Below are 27,428 nucleotides of genomic sequence, written 5' to 3'. Positions count from 1 at the left end.
CGTTCACTCATCGCATAGCTACGAGGGCCAGGTCTGTGCGAGACGCTGCCCCGGGACGGGGTGTGACGGCGGAGATGATGAACACGCCCTTCGAGGGGCTCGCGGCTGCCTGGGGGACAGGCGCGCCCCAACTCCCTGAGCTGCCGCAGGCAGGGGCGAGGTAAAGCCTGTGCGAGGTGCATAGGAAAAGTGGGATGTTTGAGTTATGTCTTGAGGTGTGAGTAGGAGCTTTGCAGGCCCAGGGTGCAGAGGTGGGAGCATCGAGCACGTTCAGGAAATGGGAGAGGGTGCGTGTGCAGAAGTGGGTGCACAGCGGGCGCAGCGGGCACAGCGGGCAGGGGAGGCCTGGAGGCGGTAGCCACTGGGAAGGGGCTGGAGCCTGGGCTGAGGAGTCCATCCTTCATCGGTGGCAGGGGAGGATTTTATGTCGTGGACTGAGAGGGTGGCATTTTGCTGTCTTTTACTTGAAAATTGTTGGGATTTTCTTGGTTCTTTGTATATTGAGTAATTTTGGATTGTATCATGGATGTTTTTAATATTGTATTATGACCCTCTGGTCCTGTTAAAATCCTTAGGAGTGTGTGGATTCTTTTTTTCTTCCCTAAAGCAGGCAATCAACCCAGTTAGTTTCAGGCCATGAGTCCTGACCCGCCTTCTGTGGTTTCAGTGCCGGCTTGGCTTTGACAGCCGCTGGAGCCCCGCCAGGCAGTGCCCGCGTGCACACGCAGGGCCAGTCTTAACGGCACAGTGGTCACCTCTCGCCGCTTCGCTGGGCTGCCCTGGGTGCCTGTCACACGCGTGCATGGCAGAGGAGAACCTGGAACTTCCGCGCCGGTGCAGGCCTCCCGTGTTCCCGCCCACCCTCTCTTCACTTCCTCCCCACACTCCCCAGCCCCAGCGACCCCCTCCCCCCCCTTTTTTTTTTAGGTCTTCAGTCTTGAAAATCTTAGGTTTTAGCCTGTCTGTGCTATCGAGTGCTTCCCACGACAGGGCCCTCCTCCAGGGCAGCAGGGAGAGAGGAAAAGGAAAGAAAAGAAACAATGCGGTTTCCTCCCGCGCCCCCTGAGTTACTGCTTTCCTGTCCTCTCCGGGGAGACGGGATTGTCGGTTGTGGGTATCGGTGTGGCCACCCCTTCACCACCTCGGAACCGAAGCCTTCTACCTGGGCGTGCCTTGGCTCGGGGCTGGGAGAGTAAAAAGAGGGGACCCCCACATGCTGTGTACCGCAGGGGCCTCCTTCCTAGGGCTCAGGTTAGAAACACTGCCTTTCTTTTGGGGCTCTCCTGTCCCCATCCACGGCCTGGTTCCAGGTGAGGATGTCCCTTGACCCTCGGCTGGGACCGTGGAAGGAAGTGGCCTGGGAAACACCCCGCGTTGTGGCTGTGCCTGTCATTCTTCAAGCCCGGACTTCCCTGTCCGTCTGCCTTGCCCCCAGGACCCACCTGTGAGTGCCCTCGGGGGACAGTTCCAAGTCCTCCTACAGGCCCGCTGTCATCGGTGGCGGGGGGAGAGGGCGAAGTGCGCCCACACCTTCTGAGCTGGGACCAGCGGCACCTCTCGGGCCTCTCGCCCGCCCGCTGCCCGGTGCCGAGCCCCGTGGCCACCTCCTAGCTCCTCAGAGCCGCGCCCGGGCCTTCTCCACAGGGCCCTCCCGCCCATCGTTCCCGGTCACGCTCGGCCTCTGAAGTTACCCGGTTCATTCATTGTTTCGCGTGTTTGATGTAACTTTCCCGCCACCACAGCGTGGGCTCTGTCCACGTCGCTCGTCACAGTGCCGGAGGGACCCAGGGCAGCACACAGCACAGCTTCGTTTGTGTTTGTGACCGAGGGACAGGGGGACAGGGAATCTGCATCTGACGTCAGAACCTGAAGGTCCAGGCTCTAGGAGAGGAAATAAGTAACTTCTGGGAAAGCGAGAGAAAAACCTCTGCACTCTCTAGAGGAGATGAGTATGTAAAGGGGGCCACGGACAGCGAGAGCACTAAGGACACCCCCAGCCCGCGGCCCAGGACACAGGTGGGGTGGACGGAGGCCGTGTGACGCGCGCTTAGGCGACAAGGTCAGTCTGGACGTGCCGCCCTGCGGAGACGGGACGCGCCGCCCAGGGTCTCCGGGAGAGCGCTCCGGGGGAGGCCCGGGCCAGTCCTCTGGCTGCAGGGGGAGCCCAAGGTTGGGGGCCGGGGGACGTGCGCCCTTAGGACCTACAGTCCTCCTAAGCCATTGTTGCGAGAGTGCGACGCGATCCCGCCAGGCTTCCCAAACCTTTAGTGTGAAGTGGGCAGCGGGTTAGGCTGGCCGGCCTTCGGGCCCCTTTGCCCCAAGGTTCCGTGGTTCTGTGCAGTCCGGTAGGCAGTTGGGAGAGATGGAACAGGAAAGGAGGTGAGTGACAGGATGCGTGGTCCGGAGGTGCGGGCGGGCAGCACCCGGGTGGCGGGGGCACCCGGAGAGGGGGGCCTCTCGGAAGAGTAAATAAACTTTGGGTAGAAGGAGAGAGAAGGTCAAGGGTTGGGGGCAGCCAGTAGAGGGGGGACATCACGCTGACCGAGGCCAGGCCCCGGGTCAGGGTTCCGCCTGCTGGTGGCATCGAAGGGGCAGCATCGTGAAGGAAGCGGAGAGCAGAGAGGCGGTCCAAGTGTCGCATGGAACGGGAAAGTCAGCGAGGCCCCTGGACTGGGCAGCGTGGAAGCAGCTGGCGAACCTGAAGCCTGGAGGCGGGCGTCAGCGAAGAGAGGCGCTCCCGCGCAGCTTCCCCAGGCACCCACGCGCCGGCACCTGCCGGGAGAGGCGGGGAGGCCAGGCGGGCTCTCGCCAGGCCCACCTCAGCAGGAACGTGGGATCGGGTGGAAGACCCCCCTCCTCCCAGCTGGTCGTCTGCACCCTGCAACCTGAGAACAGGCAAGGATTGTGTTCACCACACATGGGAGTCAGAGTGATGTCAGTCACCGAAGAAATGCAGCTTTGAATAAGACCCTTTCTACGTGGCACACAGCTCAACAGCACAGCGTGCGTTTCTGGAGTAGTGGCAGTCACCATGAGCTCGGGGACCCTGCGTGTCGAGCCCTGTCATCACCCGGGGTGTGAGGGGTGGACAAGGTGGCTCTCCAAGAGCAGCAGAATCTCTTAAAAGGGACTGAAAGCAGAGGCCGGGTGAAGAGCGGTGGTCATCACTCAGTTTGTTGATTTCTTGCTGTCGTGTCCGGGCTGGCTGGCTGCTTGAAAAATGTCTGATGGCAGCGGGACATCGGGGCTGCGCTTCGTCACCTGGACAGGACCGTGGAGTGGAAGGAGCATCCCCCACGCAGGGCGCACCGAAGGTGGCCCTCGCCTCCACAGAGCGTAAGGCTTCCTGGAACTTTTCCTGCGAGGAGTCACCGTAGAGCAGACACCAGACTGTAGTTTCCGATGAAAAGGGCGACGGCATGAGGAGGGTGGCCTCGGCACCCGGAGGCCGAGTGGGGAGGCCGGGGCCCCAACACCACTGGAGCCTCGCTGGACCACGGCCGCCTCGCGAAGGGACCGGCAGCGCCAGCCCTGCGGGGCCTACGCAGGACACTGCGTGCCACGTTCCTGGCCCCTGCAGGTCGTGGGGGTCGTGGTGGTCATCACCCCGGAAACCCACACTGTGTTCCTGGCCCGTGCACGTGCAGGGGTCATCGTCACAGCGGCCAGCTCTGAGGATTCCCCCACTTTGTCCTCCATGGTGGGGGCAGGCCCCTTCCTGCGTTTCCTTAGCGGGCAGCACGCTGGGCGACTGGGGCTTGTCTGCTGACCCCACTCCACTCTTCCTGGGTCCCTTGTGGAGAAATTCACTTGAAGGTCCGTAAGGGACCTTGGTCAGGTGCCCCCTCGTTCACCTCAGGCAAGTGCCAGTGAGCAAGTGTGCAGGCTCTGGACATGCGCAAAATGTCTCACTTCGGAGAACTGCCGGGCGACGTGCGTGCAGTCGGTCTTGCCCGGTAGACTGTCCCGAGCGCTCAGTGTCCACAGGGAGAACATCGCAGATGCAGCCTGGGTGTGCAGAAGCCCTGGTCCCACAGCCAGAGGGACTGATGCGCTGGGAGCCAGGCAGCCACAGAGCGAGAAGCCGTGGTGGGTCGGCAGGTTTCCATACCAAGGGCACCCCTGCCTTCAGCCACAGCCTCCCCTGTGCCGCCCAGTGGCCGGGCCGGCCCGCATGCCCGTACAGGCGCTTGGTGTGTTTTAGGGCCCCTTGTCCTGGGAGTAAGCACACAGAGTGGTGCCGGCTTGGTCTCCCAGGGCCCTGGCCTTTGGACCCGCGTGGACACTGGGCGAGCTCTGCCAGGCACTGCCCGGCCCTCCTGGGCAGCCGACCTTCGTCCGCCTTGCCGCTCCAGCTGGTTATCCCAGAAATAAACATTTTCAGTGGTTTCCTTCCAAACACATTTCAAGTCATGTTGTGTCTTTCCCCTGTGAGACCCAGCAAGCCCTGCTTGTTCTGTGAGCTGCAGGAAAAGTTTAATGGCATGTGACTGAAAATACACAAGGATGTAAACTGAAGACGACCTTGCCAGAGTCCAGCTAGGAGCATGAATCTTTATTTTCAGAATTAGGTTAGAGCAGATGTGAAATAACAGACCTGAACGGGATCTTTGAAACAGCGGGGCGGGGGAGCCCCTCGGGAGAGCAAGGAGCCCATCAGATTCAAGCATGTATGTATGTATGTATGTATGTATTTGTGATTTTTTTTTTTTAAGGACAAAACAGAAGGTTGCAGATTCAGAGCTAGCTTGCGAACAGGCTCATCAGTACCTTGTTACCAAAGCAAAAACCAGATGGTCAGACTTGTCCAAGGTAAGAAAACGATGGTTCCTCAGAAGGGAAGACTCTCCCTTTCAGTCTTGCAAGCTTGTTGGGCGGCCGAGCTGCTCAGGTCCGGTCCCTGGGGTGGGAAAACAGCGTGGCGGACCTGACCGGGTGACACTCGGAGTCTCAAAATGCTGTTTCAAAACCAGTCCCCGCTGTCAAGGCTGATTGACGTCTAGACAAATACGGACTTGTGGGACCTACGTGACAGAAAGTCCTGGCTTTCCCCCAGGTTTGGTATGAAGTAGCGACTTAGCTGGAAAACGGAAGATGCTGCCACGCTCGCTTTCACGCAGTGCACGCATACATTTTACAAAGCCCTTCTTCCTGAGCTGCGGAGATCCCGGGTGCGCAGTTGGAAGGAGCGCGTGCACCACGCGTGGAGGGTGGGCGTGGTTTTGGGACGGGACGCTGTGTGGCGGCAAGGGCAGCCGGGCACAGCGGGCCAGGCTCTGGGACGTCACCAGGCCCCGGTGCGCCCCGGCCTCTTCACTCTGAAAGGTGTTTTTAAGCTGCCGTCACAGAAGCAGTCGCACGTCGTTTGGAAGGGCGTCTCCACTTGGTGTTGCTGGGTTGTTGTCTTTGTTTGCTCTTCTTGGCCTGCACCCTGTGTGAGGCTCAGTCTTTCCGGTCCTGGTCTCCTGGGCGGCCTCGCCCCGCCCCCTGTCCGCAGGAGAGCCAGCTTGGCCCCACGGAGCTCACAGGCCAGGGAAGGTGACCGGCACCAAGCCACAGCAGGTTATCGACAAAGTGGGGGGCACTGTGGAGAAGAGGAGCAGGCGGCGGGGGGGTCCCCCAAGGGAGGGCTGCGGGCCAGTGGAGGCCTTGGTTTGTGCCTTACCTCCGTCCCTGGGCCTCCTTCCTCCCTGCTCCGCCCCGCCTGCCCTCTCTCAGACGGGCTGGCGGCCTCTCCCTTTATGTGGACCCTCACTCCTCAGAGGAGTCCTCTGCACACACGGCCTCAACAGCCCCCTTGTCCCTGTTCTGCCGAGCCCCAGATGTGCAGAGGAGCGCGGGGAGGGAAGCACTGGGCTGCCAGACCAGCCTCTGTCATCTGCAGGAACCCCCTCCTCGACCCCCGCCTTGTAGAATGGGACCGGTGGGGGTGCGGGGAGGGGAGGAGACGGGGGTGGGTGGCAGAGGAGGGAGGGAAGGAGCCACTTTGTCCAGAACCGAGCACATGCACACTTGTCCCCGCGCTGGGACTGCCACAGGACTAAATGGCCCTGCACGTTTTATTGTTATTATCTTGGACGCCTCTGTCACTCTCTTGACTTATTTTGAGCAAAGCACTGAAGGAGTTAGTTCTGGGTCCTAAGCCCGCAAGGAATAGGATTAGACTGATAAGTAAGATTGGGGTAGTCACGCCAAGCCACCTGGTGATGACGGGGGTGCTGTCGTGAGCGCCCACGCCCTGCTCTGAGCTCCTGGGCGCGGCGTTCACAGATCGCGGGCGAGCAGAGGCTGCAGCGCGTCTCTGCTGCTGCGCTTCGGGGGGCTCACCAAACAGGACCTGCCAGCGTCTGAGAGGCTGTGTTCTCTGGTGACACTGCGCTGGGAACCTGAGGACGACGCGGGTGTTTAGTCATCCCGTCATCCAACGGTCACTGGCCGGCTGCTCTGCCGCGCTCTGCCCGGGGCATCCCCAGCCACATCCCCAGAAGCCAGTGGAGTGGCCTCCCGGGGGATGGTTTACTATGCTCATTTCTGTGTAAGTGTTTGCAGAAAATAAGTTCATTGGCCTCTTCAGCAAACATTGCTACGAGCTAACTGCACTGTTGCAAGGAATTAAGGACACAGTGACAGAGAGATAGGCCGGTCTCTGTCCACAAGGGACTTGGGGTGGCGGCACCAGAGAGCACGCATGACATGGGAAGTAGCTTCTGTCCAAGAGGGACCAAGGAGGAAGGGGCCGCTTAAAAGGTGGCCGGTGTCAGGTGGGTGGGGGGACCGAGCCAAGGCGAGGGCTACGGGCTGCCCGCGCGGACGGGGCTGCAGATAGCCCTGCTCCCGCCCTTTAGAGTGTCCACACGGGGTTGTCTGTCTTCTCGTTGGCCAGTAGGGGCTCGTGCTGGGGTTGGGCTACTCGTCTTTCCTAAGTGACATGCGGCGCGAATGTCTGCCAGTTCTTGTTCTGTCTGCACCCTTTGGATAGGGTATCTTCTGAAATAGAAGTTCTTTTTAATGCAGTCAGATTTGTCAACATTTCCTGGGAGGAGGTCTTATTGAGGAAGTCGTGAAGATATTCTGCAGTCCCTTCTAGGGGCGCAGCATCTCACCCTGCGCGCTCTGGTCCTAAATCCGGCACCGCTGGCCCGTACGCGGGCCCAGGCAGCGGTCTGGTCGGTTCTCCTGCAGGGAGACCTAGCCATCCCGGTGCCTCTCATTGTAGAGTCCGTCTGCCCACCTCAACACCTGCACCCGCGCCCGCACCCGCACCGCACTGCGGCTCCGCCACCCGCCGCACCAACACCGTGGCCGTGTTCTGCTCTGCTGGTCAGCTTGTCTCTCCTGGCACTGGTACCGCATCTTTAGTGTTGCTGTGACTTAGTGACACATCTTAATTAGCTGGTAGGCAGGTCCCTCTTCCTGGCCCTCCAAGAGTGTTTGATTCAGTTAGTCAAGTTCCACGGAGGAAAAAAAAAATGCCTCCTGGGCTATTTGCAGGGAAAGGACATCTTACCATTCGGACTCTTCCGGTTCGTGAGCATAGTGTATTTCTGTGAATGTTGATCTTTTTGTCATAGCTTCCAATAACATTTTAGACTTTTCTGTGTGTAAGACTTGCAAGCATTGATAAGATTTATTCCTAGGACTTTCTATTTTTGATGCTATTTGAAAATGTTATTTTTAAACATTCATTTTCTGTGATACACAAAATGTGGATGATTTTGCCTGTGGATATAGAATCCAGAGTTCTTGCTAAACTCTCTTATTATAACACTGTATTTGTGGAGTTTTGTTTACTGTATAGACAGCCAGCTCACCTATGCATAATGACCAGGGGTTTTTCTTGTCTGGGTGTTGTGCCTTGTCTTCCGCTTTCCTGCTCAACAACATTGATCCCCGCACAGTGACACGCAGAGGGCGGCGGCATGTGCACGTCTTGTTCCAGGTCTCAAAGGGAGGCTTCCGCCCTCACCACTGAGGATGCTCTTGCCGAGGACTTGGTACCTCGGCATACCCACCGCATGGTGCTGTCATGAGAGGGTTACAGGAGCTGTCACTTGGAAACAGTTTAAGACAGCGCCAAGCATCCTGAGCGTGTTACCTGCTCCCCTCGTCTGCGGTCCTCTTCGACGCCTTTTGCACCCCTCGGGGACATTAGAATGGCCCCATATTATCTTGCCATGACAGCCAGACCCTCAGGTCCCTCCCTCCCCATCTCACAGCCAGAGGCCGCGTCCACATCAGCACCGAGATGGTTACCCCCAGGTTTGGGGTGGGGGCAGAGGCTCTATTTCTCATGGTGTTGGCCCCACATTGTCAGTCAGAAGCTCCCCAGCTACACACCCAAGACCCCACAGCACCCAGAAACGAGCCCCACCCAGTGCAGAGGACCCTCTGGGTTTGCCCTGTCACTTTCTGTAGAGAAGTGACGAGGTGTCTGGAGCTCAGACAACAAGGTCATTAAGCAAGTAGGTGGGGCGGGGGGAGTGGGTCAGACAGCCTCAGAGAGCAACAAGTGAAAATCTCTGTCCTGCCGTGGACACGTTCTACATGTTACTGAATGCCACCTCCAACTGCCGCAGAATTTTATAGAAACTGACCGTGAGGGTGCCGGCATTGTCCGCCGACGGGACATAAAGAATGCGCTGTACAGCTTTGACATTCCCCTCACACCGCGGGAATTTGAAAAGCTCTGGATGCGGTAAGTGATGTCTGCAGACTGGTCCCTTTCCTTTCCCACGGGGTAAGCCGTTCAGCAGCAGCTATTCCTCTCCACCGGGGGTACAGTGGGGGCCGGGGCGCTTCTCTCTCGGCATGTCTGTCCTGTGCCCTGGGCCTTTGCTCCTGTCCCCCATGGGAGGCACCCCGGGGAGCAGGCTAGTCTCCGGAACAAGGAGGCCAGGGGGAGCGGTGCCTGCCCCGAGGCTGTGGACGGCTCGCCGCCAATGAGCCGGGCGTCTGGGCCAGGCCAGGCTGCTCCTGCTTGCGAGAACGAGTCACTCCCAGAAGGCTTCACGCTCATACGGCCCCGCAGAACAGACTGTCTCTCCCCGTTGCCTAAAGATGGAAACCAATGTCGGACAACGGTTTTATAGATAAGTAATTTGGTGGAAGAAAATAAGCAAACTTCTGACAACTTGGAGTAGCTTCCCGAGGGTCTCTTAAACTGAAAGTAATATCTAACATTGGTTACATTTTTGAAAATGTGTTTTAGACGTGGCTACTTTGAGCCTGGCCCCACTGCGGTATTCCCTGGGTAGGTGTCCGTTTACAAGTTCCAGTTCCCTCTCCAAATTCCCTCTTTCCCTGTCACGCGTCGGTGGCTGCTCGCGTCCCCGGCAGCAGGCACGACACTGCACGTCCTCTCAGGGGTGAGCTTGTGATGCGGCCCCTGGAATTTTTCAGCTTTTCATCTTTTCAAAGTGCAAGGCTGCAGTGTGGGCCAAGTTGAGAATTAGGTGGGCCGTTTTGCGTCTGATTTAGTTTAGAAGAGAAATTGGGAATCCCTACAAAGTCCTTTTTTTCCTGACCGGTCCAACACAGGGCCAGCGTAGGCCCCTGCCTGTTTCCTCTCCGGTAGATGAGAAGCGCGGGTCCGCCCGCGTAGGCAGAGGACGGGGATCCAGCGGGCGGACATACGGGCCTCCCCCCATGGGGACCCTCCGGATGATGCAGAGATGACTGGGTGGTCCCAGTGCTCAGGAGGCTGCACCCACCAAATCCTGGGGCGCAGCATCAACCATGACACACGCCAGAGGAGGGAACAGGCCAGCGGAACAGGCAGGGCAAGAGCAGGAGTGCTGAGCGCCCGGCTGGCCGGGCGGGAGGCTGTGGGGCGATGCCCAATGGCTCCGGGCGGCCCAGGGGAGGAGGGCCGGCGAGGCTCGCAGGGAGAGGGGGGAGGGCCTGGCCTGCGAGCGGCTGCGGAGGCCCTGGTGTCGGGTGTGGCTGACCCGGCCTCCAGGAGCGGGGAGGTCTGCGGGGCAGTGGCTGCTGCCACGTGTGGGCGCAGGTGTCTGTGGGTCCCGGTTTATGAGCGCGTTTCCTGGCATGAAAGTGCAACCTTTCTAGGCAAGTTGATTTTTTAAAAATGTCACAGGAAGGAGTGTATAAGGAAGGATGGGGATGTGTAACCTTTGTCATCTCTTGTATCGCTCATATTCAGAGCGACATTTTAGTGACGGTCATGCGGCCTGGCCCTCCTTTGCCATGAGAACAGGATGTTTACGATCTTCATTAATGATCACGATGTTTATGATCTTTATAAAGAAGTGTCTTTGCATTCAGTTCACGGCCACGACTGAGAGCGTGGCGCTGGCGATCTAGCGAGCGTGACGCGCCAGGAGGCAGTCCCTCCTCAGGAGCCCGTTTCAGTCGTGGCCGTGAGCCCAGCAGACGTGAGGTGACGGCGAGGCCTCACGAGGGCGCTGCTGGGCGCTGCGCGTTCATGCAGACGGACGAGGCACGTTTCTCTTCCAGACACTTGCCCTCCGTCAGCGAGAGAAGGCGAGGACCCGAGGGGGCGGCAGAGGCAGGGCCCTCCCCCACGCTCTCGGGCGGCGGAGAGCGGCAGCGGGCGCTGGCACGCACCCACCGTGCGCCAGGCCATGCTCCGGCCCCCGGCACCTCCCCAACTAGACCCCCCCACTGCCCCGCGCCCTAGACGAATCCAGGGGGAGGGGGCAACGCAGCACTTTGGACTGAGGAGGAGAGAGAGGTTCCGAAAGCGGCTGTCTGTTGGGGGGTGTCTATGTGCCGTTCTTTCAGGAACCCTCCTGTGGGAATGGGGAGCCCTTGGGGGGCTTCATTAAGGGGGTGTCTTGAGCAGAGCAGCAGGGCTCCATCGCTGTGGTGGCAGAAGGCGAGGCACAGGCCTGACGCGGTTCAGAGAAAGACACAGCCTGGGCTCACGTAGAAGTTCAAGAAATGGCGGCCCGTCCCCTGTGGATGGTTGGCAGAAAGCTGGCCCCCTTCCCGCGGCTCTCGCCGGCCCGCTGCCGCTGGGAGTGGGGTGTCAGGCGTGTGCTGCAGCTGCCAGGCAGGCCCCAAGACTCAGAGACCCCGCCACCTCCTGCGTGGGGGTGTCACTTTGTTCCGTGTTAGAGACAAATCCAGTGAACAAAGGTAGAAAGGCAACGCTGAGGTCATCCTACTACCAGTCACCTGGAAAGGCTGTTGAGGGAGGGTTCATGAGTAACAGTTGCAACTGCGCTGAGACGTCAGATCCAGGAACCCCTTTGGGGGTTGCAGTGGGGAAACAGCCCCGGAGTGGACAGGGGCTGGCCGCTCTCGAGGCCAGTGAGTGAGCAGGTGTGTGGCTCCAGGGTCTCCTCTGCTGACTCCGCTGCCAGCGGGGCGCCCCTGCCCTTCTCAGGGGGACCCCGTGGTGGGGCAGGCCTACGTGCTGATCGGCGGCGGAGCCCTGCGGCAGCAGGAGGGGCCCTGTGGCCCCGGGGGAGCCCACCTGGCCTTGGGGCAGAGGGGACCGGTGCGCCCCCTGGGATGCTCTGCAGATTTTAGCCCAAGTGCAGGAAGCATTTGTCCCATCTTCTTACCACTCTGCCTCCCCCACCTGTCCCCCGCCCCAAGGACAAGAAAGCCAGTTGGGCGGGTGAACACACTCCCTTCATTGTTACTCAAGTAAGACTAAGGCAGAGGGCTCCATGCGTCCCAGGGCCGTGGGTGCTGCGGGTCCTTCGGCCTCTGCTCAGTTAGCAGCAGAGGGACACGCCACGTCGCAAAGGACAGCCGCCCGCACCCCGCACAGCCAGATGCTGTCCCGTCCGCAGCCTGCCAGAGAGCCCTGCCCGCAACATCGCTTCAAGACAGCCCTGGTCCTTGTGACTCTCAAGCAGCCGGGAAAAAGCGCAGCCACAGGCGCGATTTCTATCCATTAGATGAGAACCAAGATCTTGCTGTTGAAATAAACGCTTTTTTTCTTTAAAGAAAATTGGCGATTTGCCTTCAAAATTTTTATTGAAGTAATTCTATTCTATTTGAATAATGTTGGGAGATAAAAACCCTCCATTACGCCTTTTTAAATGAATTATAATTCAGAAAAACTTCGCTAATAGAAAATGACATGAAAGGTACATAGCAGAATTCCTATCTTGTTTTCCTCTCTCGCTGGTTGCATGTAATTGGCATCTCATCAGAGAAAATGGGGCATTTGAATCAAGCAGCATTCACTTATCCAGTTTTAAGATTGAATGTGCTTTTTGAAGGATTTTCTCCTAAGCCTTAGCGTAGTTCCGCTACGTGTAGGTGCTCAATAAAAATCTACAGAATGAATGAAAAGGTTGATTTTAATTTTCTGTGGCCACAACTGTGTTTCCATCAGGATGGCAGGTGAACACATTCAGCTGCTGCTGTCTCTTGGGGAGGGACGAGGCCGCCTCGTGTGCGGGGAGCCCCCTGTGGATTTGAGCAGTGGGTTGCGAGCTGCCATGCACCTGTGACTTGCCTGGGGGCCTCGCTGAATGCAGACTCAGCTGGGGCCTGGCCCGAGGCCCGAGGTTCTGCGTGCCTGGCTCCCCGCGGTGAGCCGGCCCTGCAGGCCTACGGAGCAGGCTGGGTGGTGGGGAGCTAGGGAGCCCCTCCCAGGCACGGTCAAGCCCTGAGCACCTGAGCAGCGGCTGCTGCTGACAGACGGCTCTGTTCGCTTGTCTTTAAAGCTACGACACTGAGGGAAAAGGCCACCTGACTTACAAGGAGTTCTTGCAGAAGCTGGGGATCCACTACTCAGCGGATGTCCACCAGCCCTACACAGAGGACCACTTCAACTTCATGGGTCACTTCACCAAGCCACAGCAGGAGCCAGCCGAGGTCACGGAGCTGCTGCAGGGCACCGGGAAGGCGGCGCCAGCCAGGTGAGTCGGGGAGCGTCCTGGGACTGGGAGCTGGCCGCCGGGTCCACGCCCACCCTCGGCACAAACGTCGTTTTGAGGTGCGAATTTGAAACTGTAATGGTCGTTCACTGCTGCAGGTTCTAGAAATGGGTGCGAAGTCGCAGGCTTCTAAGGAGCTAGCGGGCTGTGAGCCTGCCCGCCTGGCGGGGGTCACGTTCTCACACTATCCAGCTTTCGTAGGTCGCCCTTGAGGCTTATCCCTTGTAGGTATTTGCTCTGTATTGGCTGTCCCCCACCCCCCCGGGCCCGACTAGAAGGCAGTTCTATAAAGACAGCCCTGTCTTTACCGGGTGCCTGTCACCTCACGGGCACCCGGTGGCTATTTGCTGGACGAATGAACGAACGAGCAGACACGTTCTTTAACTTGGTGCTGCTATTTTGAGGACTCGATGCCGAAGCACTGATGCAGGAGAGGCCTCAGCTGTGGGCTGGCTGTGTGTCCTCTACCAGGGGCCACCTGCCGGTCCCCGTGAGCGCACTGGCCTGGGAAGTGTGGCCCCGAAGAGCACAAAACAGTATACGCCTGTGACAACTACATAAAACATGTGTGACACAAGGCTGATGGGAAATGGCATTTGGAACAGCACATATACTGTGATCGGAACGATGTCAAACATGCGTGCCTGTCCCCGGGGACCAGAGAGTGCTGTGCCAAAGGTCACGTCGGGTTGTACTTGGATGACGGGGCTGTGATGATGATTTTTGAAGTTTAAAACTAGTTCCCAATGCCATAGCTTAAGAGTGTATGACATAGGAGAGAATTCTGCCACAGCGGATGTGGCCGCAATGCCTCGGTCCGTGGTGGCCGCCCGTCAGCACTGCATGGGCCTGGGCTCTGCTCCTGGCTCCACAGCTCCTCATCGCCCTACTGTGTGTCTGTCCCCACCACCTCAAAGAGCCCCTGAACCAGCGAGTGATTTGTTGCTGAAGAGTCCCCAAAGGCAATGAGAACCCCCCAGGATACAGAAGCGAAATGTAACGGCCAAACGGAGGTTAAAGAGAAGCAGATTGAGTGCATCCCTGAACAACGTTGAAGTCACTGAGTCACCCAGAGAATTGAGTTTGTGAAATGTAAAGTAAAAATACGCGCATGCGTAAGATTGCTATAAATCAGACATGCCATCAAACTAATGAAAAGGGGGAATTAATCTTTATCAGACAGGGCTGGCCTCATTACCCACGCGCGTCTCCCCGTCCCTCCCTCCTGCCACGTGTGAGTGATGAGGCTCTGAGAGGACGCGTCCGTGCTCGCCTCGCGCGGCACGTTCTCGCCGCGTTCCTGCCTCCCGTGCGGCGCCGTCAGACGCCCCGGTGCCGGTCACCAAGCTCAGCTGCCTGGTTCACGCTCGCCCCATCCTCTTTGCAAGACCGTCCTCTCTTACTAAGGACCAGCCTCATTTCGTAAAAAGGCACAACCCTTCCGTCTAGACATTGGGTAGTGAAATCGTCTTCCAGATAATCCTTGAAGTCCGGTGTTTCCAGGGTTTTTTCCTTCCTCATTTCTACTGAAACTCAGATGAGATTGATAGTGGGTGTCATGTTCAAGTGGCCAAAATGGTATGTTTGCCTCTCAGACCTCAGGGAATCAATTTTGTTTGGTGTGCCCTAAATACATTTTTTTTTAATTAAGAAAAATTCCCTTTGAAGCTCATTTATTTTCCATGACTTGCTCTTTTTTTGCCTGAGTCTGAGTGGAAGATTCAGAATCAGCGCAGCCACAGGGAACCAGCGCGTAAGTGGGGCCCCGTCCTGCAGCGCAGAGCGAGCGCATAGGCGTGAACGCGGCAGAGCCGTAGGGGCGGCCCGCAGGCTCCAGCAGAGACCGTGTCGGGGGGGAGGGTCTTGGCCACCCCCCAGCCCATGACAGGGGCCTCTTCAGGCTTGTGTGTCACTGTCCAGGCGCGGAGTCAGGCAGGGACCTGGAGCGGCGGCAGCGCGTCCCCGTGTGAGGGCCCACGCCGGGCTGGCTGGCGGCCGGGCGCGCCCTGCACTCTGAGCGGCCGTTTGGCCCGTGCACACGCTTACCCCACGGGGCAGGTGCTGACGGCCGGGGAGCCAGGCCGAGAAGTGCTGAGCGCCCCGTTTGCTAAAGGCGCATATCTCAAAAAATGGCTGGATGTTTTCACACATGCATTTGCTTTCACTTGGAAGGACTGCTTGGAATGTGTGTAATGATTGTGGTCGTGAGTGACCATTTTGTGACCTGGGACTGAATTCAGTGCACGCCTGTAAGGGGGTCCGGATGTCGCTGCTGTCGGTGTGCAGTGATGGACAGACAGTCCGTGCCACTCCTTGTGTCAGAGGTCGGCCAGCTCCACACTGGAGGCCAAAGGGAGGGGACAGGTGGCCCGCGCAGTGCCCCTCCCCGGGCGGTCCCACTCCGCTGCCCGTCTTGCAGATTACCGATTTTCCTGTCCCTGTGAATGATCTTTCCAGGCACACTCAAGGGACTGTACTCTCAGCAAACATGTATCTAAGGTGACGAGCAAGGTGTCACGTTTACAATGTCCAGCATATTCTTTTCAGTGCCGGACGGGCTTGTTGCCTGTTTAGAGACCGGGGTCAGCTGAGGTTATGGCGTTCATAGTTACTCCACCACGTGTCAAAGGCAAGCGTGTTCGTTCTAAAAGGTGTCCACACTTTTTTAGTCCCTTAATAATTTTTTTGGGTCAGGGAAGAATCTCCCTGAAAAACAGAATCACGGCGATTTGAACGCGCTCTAGGAGAAAGCCAGCCCTCCCGGCAGGAGTCTGACAGCGCAGGACTGGTGGGCCCACGGCCCTGCGCCCGCCTCCCTGGGGGCAGGAGGTGGGTAGCGATCATCCCCACAGACGAGGGACAGGACAGTGCCGGGACAACTGTCCTGCGGTGGCTGCCCGCCCACTCCTTCACCTCGCAGCCTTGCTCGTGTGACGCTGCCCCGCACCCCCGCGGTGGCCTCCCTGCGCTCTGCCCACCCCTCCCCTGCCCCTGCAGGGCTCCGGGGCCTCCTGTACTGTGCGCCCCGCCCGCTGGCGTGGAGCTCCCACAGCCGCTGGAGCCACTGGGCATGCCCAACGCGCAGGGCGGTTGCTGCCACGGAACCAGCACTCGGCAAGTCTTCATCGAGAGAGCAGCACAGCCATGATGTCCCTGTTTTTTCGGTCTTAGTCCTATTCTTAAAGTGCCAATTCTAGTAAAAAGACAAGGCTGTTATTCCTCTAACACAGATTTGCTAATGATAATAGTAATAAAATAATAATGATGCAGACTTACAATTTTTTTCTCAGACTACCTTTCAATGTAAATGGAACGCCAAGGCCACAAAACATCTTCAGCATCAGTTCTTAGGGGCATCATCCAATTGCCACAGTAGCAGGATCATGAAACCCTTGCTTTAAAGAAGCAATTTGCCTTCCTGGTGCTGTTGTGGGTCTATCATGTGTTCTCTTGCAGGGATAAGCTGCAGGACCACTATCAAGACATCAGGAAAGCACTGGCCAAGCTCGCGGACCCCAGGAGCGGCTCCGTGTCCACGTGCCAGCTGCGGCAAGCGCTGCAGGACAGCGGCTGTCCCCTCAGGGACGAGGAGCTGGCCGAGCTCCTGGACAGGTTTGCATTCCCTCAGTTGGCTGTGTGTCTCCCGGCCCAAAAAACAAGTGAGCACACATGGCTTTCGTTTGCTCTCCTCTGTCCACTCAGACAGACTCTTCGCATCCGGGACAGCCCCCGCGCCTCCCTTTGGCCAGGCGCGCGGCCGTGGGCAGCGGGCTCCCGAAGCAGGAGGGGAGGGCGGCCTCGGTGCCCTGTGCTTCCTGTGTGTCTCAGCCGCATCACTGTTGTTTTTCAGCTTTGCTTTTTACTTCACCCGAGTTCTTCATACACCTCGGCAGGTGCCAAATAGCTCTGTGATGTTACTGTTTTCATCTCGCCTTCCCTGAGTCAGCAACTTCCCGTGCTTTTAAGTGACACCTTTTGGTACTTAACTTCACGTTTCTACGTGACACGTTCTATAGCTCCGTCTTAAATTCTTACTGTCAGTCTGTGTCTATTGACTTCCAACCAGGAAGTGCGGATTTAGCTCTTTTTCACGCCTCCCGTGCCACCAGCCACCTCGCCCCACAGCCTCCACTGCCACGGAAGCACACGCAAACCTCCCTCCCCGGAGGCAGCTGTTCCCACACGGCCGCGTCTCCATGTGGGGCAGATCAGCAGTCAGGGTTTACGGTGCTGGCACGAGCCGAGCAGTTTTCCTTTTCTGTGTAGCATTTTGTTTTCCTTGGAGTGAATAATATTAATCTGACCTTTTCTGTTTGTTTAGTTCCCCTGTCATTATCGGTGATGGAACCCCTACCTCGCCCCCTGGTGAAAATACCTTCCTTTTCGTGGTCGCTGTAAAGTTTGCGATGCACACAGACAAGGATCTACTTCCTGGGCAGCTCAGGCGCCTCAGACGGAGCGCCCCGCGTCCTTCCTCCCGTCGTTGAGGACACTGCTGCCGCTCACCTCACTCACCCACAAGCTGCAATCACCCAGAACAGTGCTATCGTTGCTTTGAACAAGTAACTGTTAGATCAGCTGAGGGTTGGGAAAGGGAAGGATGTCATCTAGCCGTCATTTACTCCTTCTCCGATGCTCTTCCTTCGTGTGGGTCTGAGTTTCTGACCTATCTGACCTTTCTTCTCTCTGAAGAATGCCTGTTAGCATTTCCTTTTGCGGGGGCAGGTGTGGGGGATAGAGAGGGAGGGGGAGAGAGATTAACTTGTTGTTCCACTTATTGATGCACTCATTGGTTGCTTCATGCGTGTGCTCTGACCAGGGATCAAACCTGCAACCCTGGCATATTGGGACGATGCTGTAACCTTCAGCTACCTGGCCAGGGCCTATTAGCATTTGTTGAAGGCCAGGGCAGCTGGTGAAGAATTCCTGCAGGTGTTGCTTTTCTAAGGTAGTCTTTATTTCTTCTTCAGTTCAAAGGATAATTTCACTGGATGTAGAATTCTAGGTTGGTGATTTTTTTTCTTCCAACACTAAATATTTCAGTCTTCTCTCTCTCTCTCTCTCTCTTTTTTTTTTTTTTTTTTTTTTTTGCATGACTTCTGAAGGGAAGTGTCATGTAATTCTTATCTTTGTTCCTCTGCAGATAAGGTTTTCCCTCCCTCTGGCTTCTTTCAAGGTTTTCTCTTTGTTTTCAATTCTTTACAGTTGAAATATGATATGCCTAGGTGTAGGCTTTTTAGTGTTCATCCTGCTCGGTATTCTCTCAACTTCCTGGATGTGTGCTTTGTGACTGTCATTAATTTGGGAAAATTCTTGGCCATTATTACGTCAAATGTCCTTTCTGCTTCTTTCCCTCTTTTTTTTCTCCCTGTGGTATTCTAATTATGTGGATGTTACACTTTCTGAAATTGTCCCAGTTTTTGGAAATTCTGGGGGGTTTTTTGTTTTTGTTTTTGTTTTTTGTTTTACTTGTTTTTCTCTTTGAAATCAGTTTGGGAGGCTTTTTTGACACACTTTAAACTCAGTGATTTTCCCCCCCCTTAACCATGTCCCCGCTACCGATGAGCCCATCCAGGCATTCTTCACTTCTGTTATGGTGCTTTCATTTCCAGCACTTCCTTTTGATGCGTTCTGTGAGCTTACACCTTGCTGCTTACATTATGCACGTGTTCTTGCATGCCTTCTACATTTTCCATTAGAGCCCTTTACCTATTAACTGTAGTTAATTTAAATTCGCTGTCTGATGATTTTGAAATTTGTGTCACGTGTGAACCTGGTCCTCCCACGTTTAGTGTGAGGTTTTACATTAATTTGGGTAGAAGGTGGACTGTGTTTAATGTTACTGTAGCTGCCCGTTCCCTCCAGTGCCCATCTTGGTTTTGTCCCTCCTGTTTTGGGGGGTTCCCCTGGGAACTCATCTGTAATCAGAGCCTATGTTCCACGGCTCTTTTCATTGTAACCCACTATTATTAAGTTTGCTTCATGTTTATACTACGATTTTATTGATAGGTTGGTTGTTTCCTGGAGTTTTTAATTTCCTTTTTGTTTTTCTTGCATTATTTGCCTGTATTTTACCTTGTCAGATAAAGACAAACCCAAACTTAGTAAAGAGAGACGTTATTTGAAGAGACCGTCGCCATGTGGGGGAGGACCGCTGCAGCGGGGGAGGGGCCGCTAGTGCAGTAGGGAGGGCCTCCGACCGTGAAATCAGACAGCATCTCAGAGTTTAGGCAGCAAAAGGCTTTGTAGGGAGAACAGAGAAAGAACTGGGTGTGGGGGAATGAAAGGAGCAGGCCGTGCGATTGGCCGGCGCGGCGGGGATTGCCTTGCCTCGGGCTCGGAGCCTCACACCGGGCCCTGCGGAGGTGCTCGTCCATAGCCCGGTGCTGGCTCAGGCCGAGGGCGGGTCACCACCTGGGAAGCGGAGACTTGCTGTTGAAGTTTGGTCAACTCAGGTCCAAGTTAGCCAGCACTTTGTCCAGGTCGGTCAGCGACTACAAACAGTTCAGCTAACCATTGACGAGAACAGGCATTAGGAGGTGGGTGCCCACCTGGTCACAGGCAAACCTGTGAGCCTTTTCTAAGGCCTGGGGGAACGGCGGTTCTGTGCTGTAAGCCTTTTCCAAGGACACAAAGGGAGGGTGATTTCTCTAAACGCCACTGGTTTCCAGGGGCCCAGGGCACAGGTACAGTTCAGCGTTATCAGCCTTCAGCTTTCCCCAGCATCTTGTCCCACTTCCTGCTCCCTTGGGTCCCTTCCCTGGGGCCCTCCGTCCTAGAGCCTGGCCCCGTTCTCCTGTCCCGGCTCTGCTGCCCAAGAGCATCCTTGGCTGCCCCACCGTTCCCCGGGGTTGGATTCCCCCATTCCCACCCTTTCATGCCTTTTTATTTAATTTACATTCTTATTTTGCTGGAGTACTTCCTGGAGTAATTTCCTAAGAGCGGACAGGAAGTAAATTTTCTGAGTTTTTGTTTGTCTGAAAATGTTTTCTCTTTCACAGTGATTCATAGCTTATCTGAGCATAGAATCCCAGGGAGAAAGTAATTTTCCCTTAAAATCTTGAAGGCATTTCTCTGTTGTGTTCCAGCAGTGAGAAGTCCCATGCTAGTGTGTGTGTGTGTATGAGGACGTGCGTGTTCCCATTTTGCCTTCCAGTGCCTGTGTGTTCTCTTCTTCCTTAAATAGGGCCTCCTCTCAGTAAGTCTATTTCCAGCTGAACAAGAACTCATATGCATTCGATGAATAAATCATGGAAGAATAGCATGAGATAAATAATTAACTAAATGATTATAAGGCAGTCTTCTATCACAGAGCCAGTCTTCGTACTTTTATAAACCACAACAAAAGGACTGTGGGATCGCTGCGGTCCACCTTCCAGTGGGGGCGACCAACTTCCTTACGCACTGAAACCTCCGTAAGGATCCATCGCTCCGTCGCTTGTTTCTTCTCAAAGACCCCTTGATGATAAACATCTCTGTCGTTTGTAATTACATGTAGATTATTCTTTTCTAGATCCAAAATAGACTTTTCTAAATAACGCTGAGGAGATTAGCATATGCATTGGATTTTATTACTAAATTTTAATACCAAGTTGGCAGTTTATCCTGCTGATGAAATGGAGCTGATTATCCCTCGCTCCACGTCCCGTCCCAGAGCCAGCGCCGCGGGCCAGGGAGGCCGCCCGCAGCTGCGGGCGGCGCAGCGCAGCCCTGGGCGCAGTCTTCAGGGGCAGATCTGAGCACTTGTCTCGGGCTCGCCCGGCCCTGGCTGTCCTCCTCCGACGCCCCGTCCTGCTGACGGGGTTGGGACGAGCGTGCGGCGGGTGCCCAGAGAACCCAGGTCACAGAACCGTGAGCGCCGAATGCCATTGCCCTTCATGTGGAATTATTTTACGTCTTTCATAAACTTGCTTTATGTTCTCATGAAACCTTTGGACTTTCACGATACGTGTTTTAGGATTTAAAGGGGCCCCTGTTTCTACGTGGATGTCCTGTTGACATACGTGCTTCTCAGACAGAATTTTTATTTGAGAAAATTCTAAGCTACACAGGTTTTGTAAAAATGTCTTTCCCGTGCTTTCAGCTTGACGACTTAGTGTCGACCATTCTTGAACAAGAATGATGGTGCGTTTTACTCAGCTCCTCCCTCCCTTTTTGCCGTCTGGGACGCCTTTCTCTTCTTCCCACGGTCCCCTGCCGCCTCTCAGGGCAGGCCCTCATCAGCCCGGGTCTCCGCGAGCCCAGTCCCGCCCCAGGCCACCCCATGGTATTGCTCTGCGGGTGCCACATCCCTGCCGCGTCAAGTCCCTGCTGCAGTGCCCTCTTTGGACCCCACCACAGACCAGCTCCTTCGCCAGGCCTCTTCCTTCCTTCTCTTTCCTCCGCCCCGGGAGCCCCTGGGTTGTCCAGCCTCTGGTCTCAGCTTCAGCCGGGAGCCTGCGGCTTCATCAGCCGGCCGCACCCCGCGCGCTCACCCCCATGAGCCGAGCCTCGCCCCCTGCGCCGCAGCCGCTGCCGCCCCGCTGCCCTGGCTGACTGGCTTGCAGGCGCCCGTGGGCCGGGGAGCAGTGCCCTCCCTGGGGTCTCACTCTCCTCGCCGCTCTGCACTCAGCAAGTGTTTGTTGAATGAATGGGTGATGGGGCTATTTAAATTAATATATTTCTTTTTTTTCCCCCCCTTTGGGGACAAGTTGGGGAATCAGCTGGCAAAATAACTCCATCAATTACCTTGACTTCTTGAGAGCAGTGGAGAACAGCAAGCCACCAAGGCCTGAGCCGAAACAGACAGACTCGGGCGTGCCAATCAACTTCGCGAAGCTACACCCTGAGGAGGTTCTGAGGAACATCCAGAAAGTTGTCACCTCCTCCAGCCAGGCTCTGTCCACGGTATAGCAGACGACAAAGTGCATCTCCCGGGGAACCTGAGGTTCTGGTGCTCGTGTCCACCCTTGAAAGGGGACTGTTGGCCCTCCTCCTCCCCTTCCCCTTCCCCTTCTCCCTCCCCTCCCCTTCCCCTTCCCCCTCCCCTTTCCCCTCCCCCTCCCCGTGCTCCCCTTGGGGGGTCCGAACTTAGAGGAGTTGCTCCAGATCACATTGTTCTTTTGAGCGAATGTGTATCCATTTTGCTTTGTAAGAAGCTCCCATGGCTGCCCCCAGCATGTGTTCTCTGAGGCGAGAGCGCTGTGTTTTTAGCCAACACTGGGTCTGGGGTGAGGGCGAGGAGCTCCAGGCAAAGAGGCCAGAAGATGGGGCCCTCGGGCAGGAACAGGCGCAGCACGTCCGCGAGCCCTGGGCCCACGGAGCCGAGTGACGCCGGGCGGCTTGAAGAGGTTGATTGGGTTGGGGCTGCGGCACAGAGACTCCCTGGGAGGATGGCCCAGGGCCAGGGGCAGGTGTAAGGAGGGTCACCCCCAAGCGCACAGACATTTTAGGCTGACATCTGGGTGACACTGTAGAGCGTTCCAAGGCCTGGAATGTGCAGGGACGATGCTAGGGCCGCGTCAGAGTCCTTGGGAAACGGGGCCTCGGCCATGTTCCTGGTGAGGGCGCGTGAGTTTCCCTTGGCAGCAGCCGCAGCAAGAGAAAGCGCTGCCTGCAGAGGGCTGGCTGCGCAGCGGGCAGGCACACGGGCCGTCCTGCGTCTGCAGGGGCCAGCCCACCCCCACCCTGAAGCGCAGGCGCGCTTGCCCCGTCCCGGGGTTGGGGGGACGGCAGTCTCCCAGTGCCGGGAGGCGAAGCCCTGGACCCCAGCCTTGGGAGGGACAAGCAGGCTGGAGCCAGCGAGGGGTGGGGCAGCCCAGCCAGTTCTGCATCTTTATCTACTGATGATCTAAAGGGAAATCAGATGGAACTTGCCGCGGGTCGTCTAGAAGACCCACCTATCCAACTTTCAGTACCGGTGCGCCTGCTCGAGACCGCCAGCCCCAGGGTCTGCCAGCTCAGTGGGCGTGGGGGCTGGAACGAAACACGGGGGGACCGGGGCCAGAGTCAGCGTGTGCGGGGCCGGCCGGCCGGGCCGGAGACACAGCACTGCGGGCCGACCGCTGCCGAGTCTTCTCCTTTTTCACGAGGAGCTGTGAAGCTTCCTGATTCCTAGGTGTCAGCCCATTTCCCAGACCTCTCAGGAGCACGCGGGCCGAACAGACCATCCTCAGGGTGGCTCGGCCCCTCCTCCCCCCGGGGCCCCACAGAGGCGGGCAGGACGTTTCTGGCCTGAGGCCCACAGAGCCCTGGGGAGGGGCCGTGGCTCCTCCTTCTGAGAAACACTCCCTGGGCAGTGAGGTTTGAAGCCAGACGGGGATCCCGGGCTGAGAGCGGCAGGGGGGCTGCCAGGACGAGAGGGAGTGGAGGTGTCGCACGTGCACTCTGGCTGCCCACACGCATCTCTGCGTGTCCCCGCAGACTCGTCTCAAATGCACTTTGGTTCTGAAAGGATGTGACAATCCCTTGTCTGCGCTTGATTCTTGCGCCACCCTAGGGCTGGGCAGGCTGGGTTGGCACGGGGTGGGGGGAGCCCCGCAGGCCAAGCAAGCGCAGGCCCCTAAGAGGTTTACCTCTGAGGGCCCCCGAGCTGGGGACGCTCACTTCACAGCCGGCAGGGCCTTCTGTCACCCTCAGAGCAGGGCATGCTCCGCTGGGTGCCCTCAGCTCACGATCCTTCTCCTTCGCAGCAGCTGTGACCCTCCTCGTGCCAGGTCCCTGGACAGAAGCTGTTCAGGCCGCCATAGTAAAGCTTAGAGCAGCATGAGCTCCAAAGCCCCTCTTTTTATGTCGAAGAAGCTAAGCGAGGGGCCAGGGCCTGTGGTGAGCCACAGAGCCAAGGTTCCAGGGCTGCTTCCCAACAGCAGCCCGAGGTTTTAACGATGCACAGCTGCCGCGTATCACCACAGCCTAAATACAGGTGTGGAGCTCTGGAGCCTTTTAAGGTTAATTCGAGAACACCTGTATGACCACCTGTGGGCTGGCGGGGCGCGCCTAATTAGCTCTGCACGAGAATTTGCTGCTAGGGCTCTGGTATGGGGTCTGCAAGCACATTAAATTCTTACTTTTAAAAAAAGATCTTAACCTAACACTTGATATAGATTTCCTGGTGCAATAAAAATGAATGATTTTGTTTCAGCAGATGGAAAAAAAATGGGCTCTCTTTTTATAGCACACTTTTGCACTTTTTCAGTTTGACTGCTGTGCTGCTGGGTTGGCGCCGTCTGCCCAGCCAACCCCTCCCCCCTCTCTGGCACAGGCCCCCCGGAGGTGGGGGTCCTCCCTCAAGGCACGGGCCCGTGGGCTCCGGCTGCCCGTGGGGAAAGGACCGGAGCCTCAGCGCACGGGCCTCGGCCTGAGGTGCCAGGGCGTGGGTGGTCCCTTGACTCCTCCTCCTGGCCACTCCCCACGGCAGTCCTCCCTGGAGACCCCGCCCCAGCCCCGACACAGTGGGATTGCACCCGAGCCTCCTGTTCGGGTGATTTATGATCAAAGGAGCCGGAATGTAATGATCAAGGGACCTTGGGCAAGATGCTGGGGGCCTGCATCCCTCTTCACTCCCCTCCCAGTTCGGCTCCGAAGGGGAGTGAATGACGCTCGTTCCCCCACGACACGCAGTTCTCGCATTGCACACGCACTCACGCGTCTCGGCCTCTCAAGCACTGTGCATTTATGCGGTGATTTAGAATTCACGGGGGACTTGTATGCACTTGATTTCATTTGCATTCTGCAGAAGCAATACTTAAGAAAAATGCTCTTTGAAATACTCGCTTGACAGTAGCCTCTGCCTTCTTTTTTGTAGGCATTTTCTGCCTTGGACAAAGAGGACACTGGGTTTGTAAAGGCTTCGGATTTTGGACAAGTTCTTAAGGATTTCTGTTACAAACTAACAGATAACCAGTACCATTATTTCCTGAGAAAACTAAGAATTCATCTAACCCCCCATATAAATTGGAAGTATTTTCTCCAGAGCTTCGCCGGTTTTCTTGAAGAGGTAAGGATGCGTGCAGCACATAACGCCTCTCTTTTTGAAAAAGGGCTAACATTCGTTTTTGAGAAATGGAGAATTGATTAAAACCATGTCAGATAAATTGACAATCACCCCATGTAATTAGCTCATTCTAAATGGTAAATTGGTATAAATTCTACATAGAGTATGAGAAGGTAAATGTGTATCTTTTGCTTCATTTGAAAGTTATTTTATTTTCAAAGAAGTTTGGGAGCTCACTTTGGTCTGGTTGTTTTGGATGCTCAGGATCTCAGGTTCTGAAGATGATCTGGTGTCCAGAGAAGCGAGGCCCCCGGTGTGTTAGGCCTTGAGTGGCAGGGGAGGAACCTGGACCACCTCGGGAGGCATTTGTTGAGGACCCATGATGTGCCGGCCCCAGGGCCAGGTGTCAGCCACCATGGGTAGGAATGTGGAGACAGTGGGCTTAAACAGCTGTAGACTCAGCAGGTTCCCGGGGTAGTCAGGGAGGGCTTCCTGGAGGAGGGAGGGCGGCTGACACAGGGCTCTGTTCCTGCCCAGGACCGCTTCTCCGGCTGCACAAGCTGTATATTCTTTGGTTGTTTCTTGATTTCTAAACATAAATGGGCCAACATCATTAGAAATCATTACTATCGAGGTTTAACCAGCATATTTTTTTGATCACCATTCTGTGTGGAGTATGGACACACAGGTGCCACATCCCTGCCCTCACGGCGGCGGGGCGGGGGGGTAGGTAGGGGATGGGAGTAGAGAAAGCACACGTGAAACATTCAAAAATAATACAGCCACTAAATTGCAAAAGTCTTTCCCTAGATGTGTTTAACTGTCCCTCCGGAACTGGACGCTTAGGTCATTCCAGTTGCATGTTTTTATGTCCAGCGGACACCTGCGTGCATAGATCCTTGCTCACGTACCCGGGATAAGCCCCTGGAAGTGAGACTGCCGGAGCAGACAGCACGGAGGCTTTTAGGGACGGGGGGTGGTTACAATAACGACCTTACAATGGCAGGCCCTGCGTAGGGCTTCCCGAGGGCCGGGCACGGCTCTCGGCCTTGATGTGTGTTACCTCGTGCAGTCCTTTCGCGATCACTACGAGTGCGTGCTGGTAACATCCCGATTTATAGATGAGGACACTGGGGCACAGAGACGTCAGGTAACCTGTCCGCAGCCACCCCGATGGAGAGCGGGAGAGCTGCTCTGGGAACCCAGGAAGCCTGGCCCCAGCTCCAGGCTTAAACGCTGTGCCCTCGCCCCTGGGGCAGTGGTTTCTTTTCCCCTTTGCCATTGAGGTGGGGATTCCTAAGCAACCTGTACTGCGGTGCTTCATGGTTTAAAACTTCATCTATGTAAATGGTTTTATATTGAACTTTGTCTTCTGCGCTAATTTCTCCTTGCTTAATAGCATGTGTTTTAGACGTATCCACGCTATTGCGCTGGCTTTAGTTTGTCCCCCTAAGCTGATAAAAGGTCTATAGAACAAGTGAGTTCCATGGAACAAACATGGTGCTGTTCGGTTCCCCTTTCCGTGAAGAAACGTGCGGGTTGTTCGCAGTTTCCTCCGTTATAAGTACAGCACAGGCGGCTGTCCCCTGCACACACGTGGGGCTACCCGGCGTGGACGTGCAGGATGGGCAGGCAGGCGCGGCCCACTTCCCAGATGCTGCCTTGGGGGAGCATCAGTCACATGCACACCAGCCGGACTCGCGTGGGACTCGCTGACACCCCGCATCCCTGCTGACCCTCTGTCCGATCGGGCCTTTTCATTTCGGCCAGTCCCAAGAGCAGTGAGGCCAAACTCCCTGGCACGTCATCAGCCACTCAGGCGGCGGTGTCTGTGAATTACCTGACGGGATCCCAGTCCTTTGCTGAGACATGAGTTGCAGAGACCTCCCAGCCCCTGACTTGTCTTTTCTCTCCATTTATGATGACTCTCACTGTCTTTATGTGAATTATACTTTATTCTGATTTTAAAAGACAGAGTCACTGAGGAAATTGCAAAATACGGGAAAGGGGAAAAGAGAACACACCCATCTAAACCAGAACGACCACCACTGCCGTTTTGTGAGAGGCCCGACCTCTGGCCCTTCCCAACCACGTTCTCACCCAGGTGTCCCTACTGAGGAGGGGACAGTGCCCACTTCACAGTGAAGCGGACAGGCTCCAAAGTCAGGTACCGGCCCGGCCACTCGGCCGGGGGTAGGCACCGGGCAGGTCCAGCTTCGGAGCGAAGTGCTTCCTGCAGCCACGCCGCCCGGAGACCTTTTCCTTACGTCTTTAATGCATCTTCCTCATTTTTTTATTGTGGTGAAATACATATGACATCGATCGTACCATCCTAGCCACGTCTAAGTGCACAGCTCGGGCGCCTGGCCACCCACGAATGTAGGGCATCTGTCACTGCCACCCCCTCCAGGACGTTTCATCTCGTGAACCCCAAGCCCTGCCCATCACACGGGACGCCCCGTTGTCCTCCCCCGCCTCTGGCACCCGGGCCCCTCCTGGAAGTGCAGTCACGCAGTACTGTCCTTCCGTGCCCGGCCGGCCGAGTTCGCTGAGCGTGGCGTCCTCAGCTCCGTGCT

The 27,428-nt window shown here is 56.4% G+C and overlaps 1 protein-coding gene across 1 annotated transcript in view; it reads left to right on the top strand.

Moving 5' to 3' along the window:
* Positions 1–27,428, top strand: part of EFCAB6 (EF-hand calcium binding domain 6) — a 163,029-nt gene that overhangs the window by 110,268 nt on the left and 25,333 nt on the right. The window contains exons 20-25 of the mRNA XM_054582574.1: positions 4,716–4,812; positions 8,577–8,695; positions 12,669–12,863; positions 16,338–16,493; positions 21,572–21,767; positions 24,664–24,855. Coding sequence (XP_054438549.1) covers positions 4,716–4,812; positions 8,577–8,695; positions 12,669–12,863; positions 16,338–16,493; positions 21,572–21,767; positions 24,664–24,855 — 955 coding nt within the window. The remainder of the gene's footprint in view (positions 1–4,715; positions 4,813–8,576; positions 8,696–12,668; positions 12,864–16,337; positions 16,494–21,571; positions 21,768–24,663; positions 24,856–27,428) is intronic.

The sequence above is a fragment of the Pteronotus mesoamericanus genome, unplaced genomic scaffold, assembly GCF_021234165.1.
Source record: "Pteronotus mesoamericanus isolate MK-2021 breed Mesoamerican mustached bat unplaced genomic scaffold, CSHL_Meso_final contig_702, whole genome shotgun sequence".
Taxonomy (NCBI): Eukaryota; Metazoa; Chordata; class Mammalia; order Chiroptera; family Mormoopidae; genus Pteronotus; species Pteronotus mesoamericanus.
Note: the sequence above shows the minus strand (reverse complement) of the source record. Positions and strands in the feature narration are given on the sequence as shown.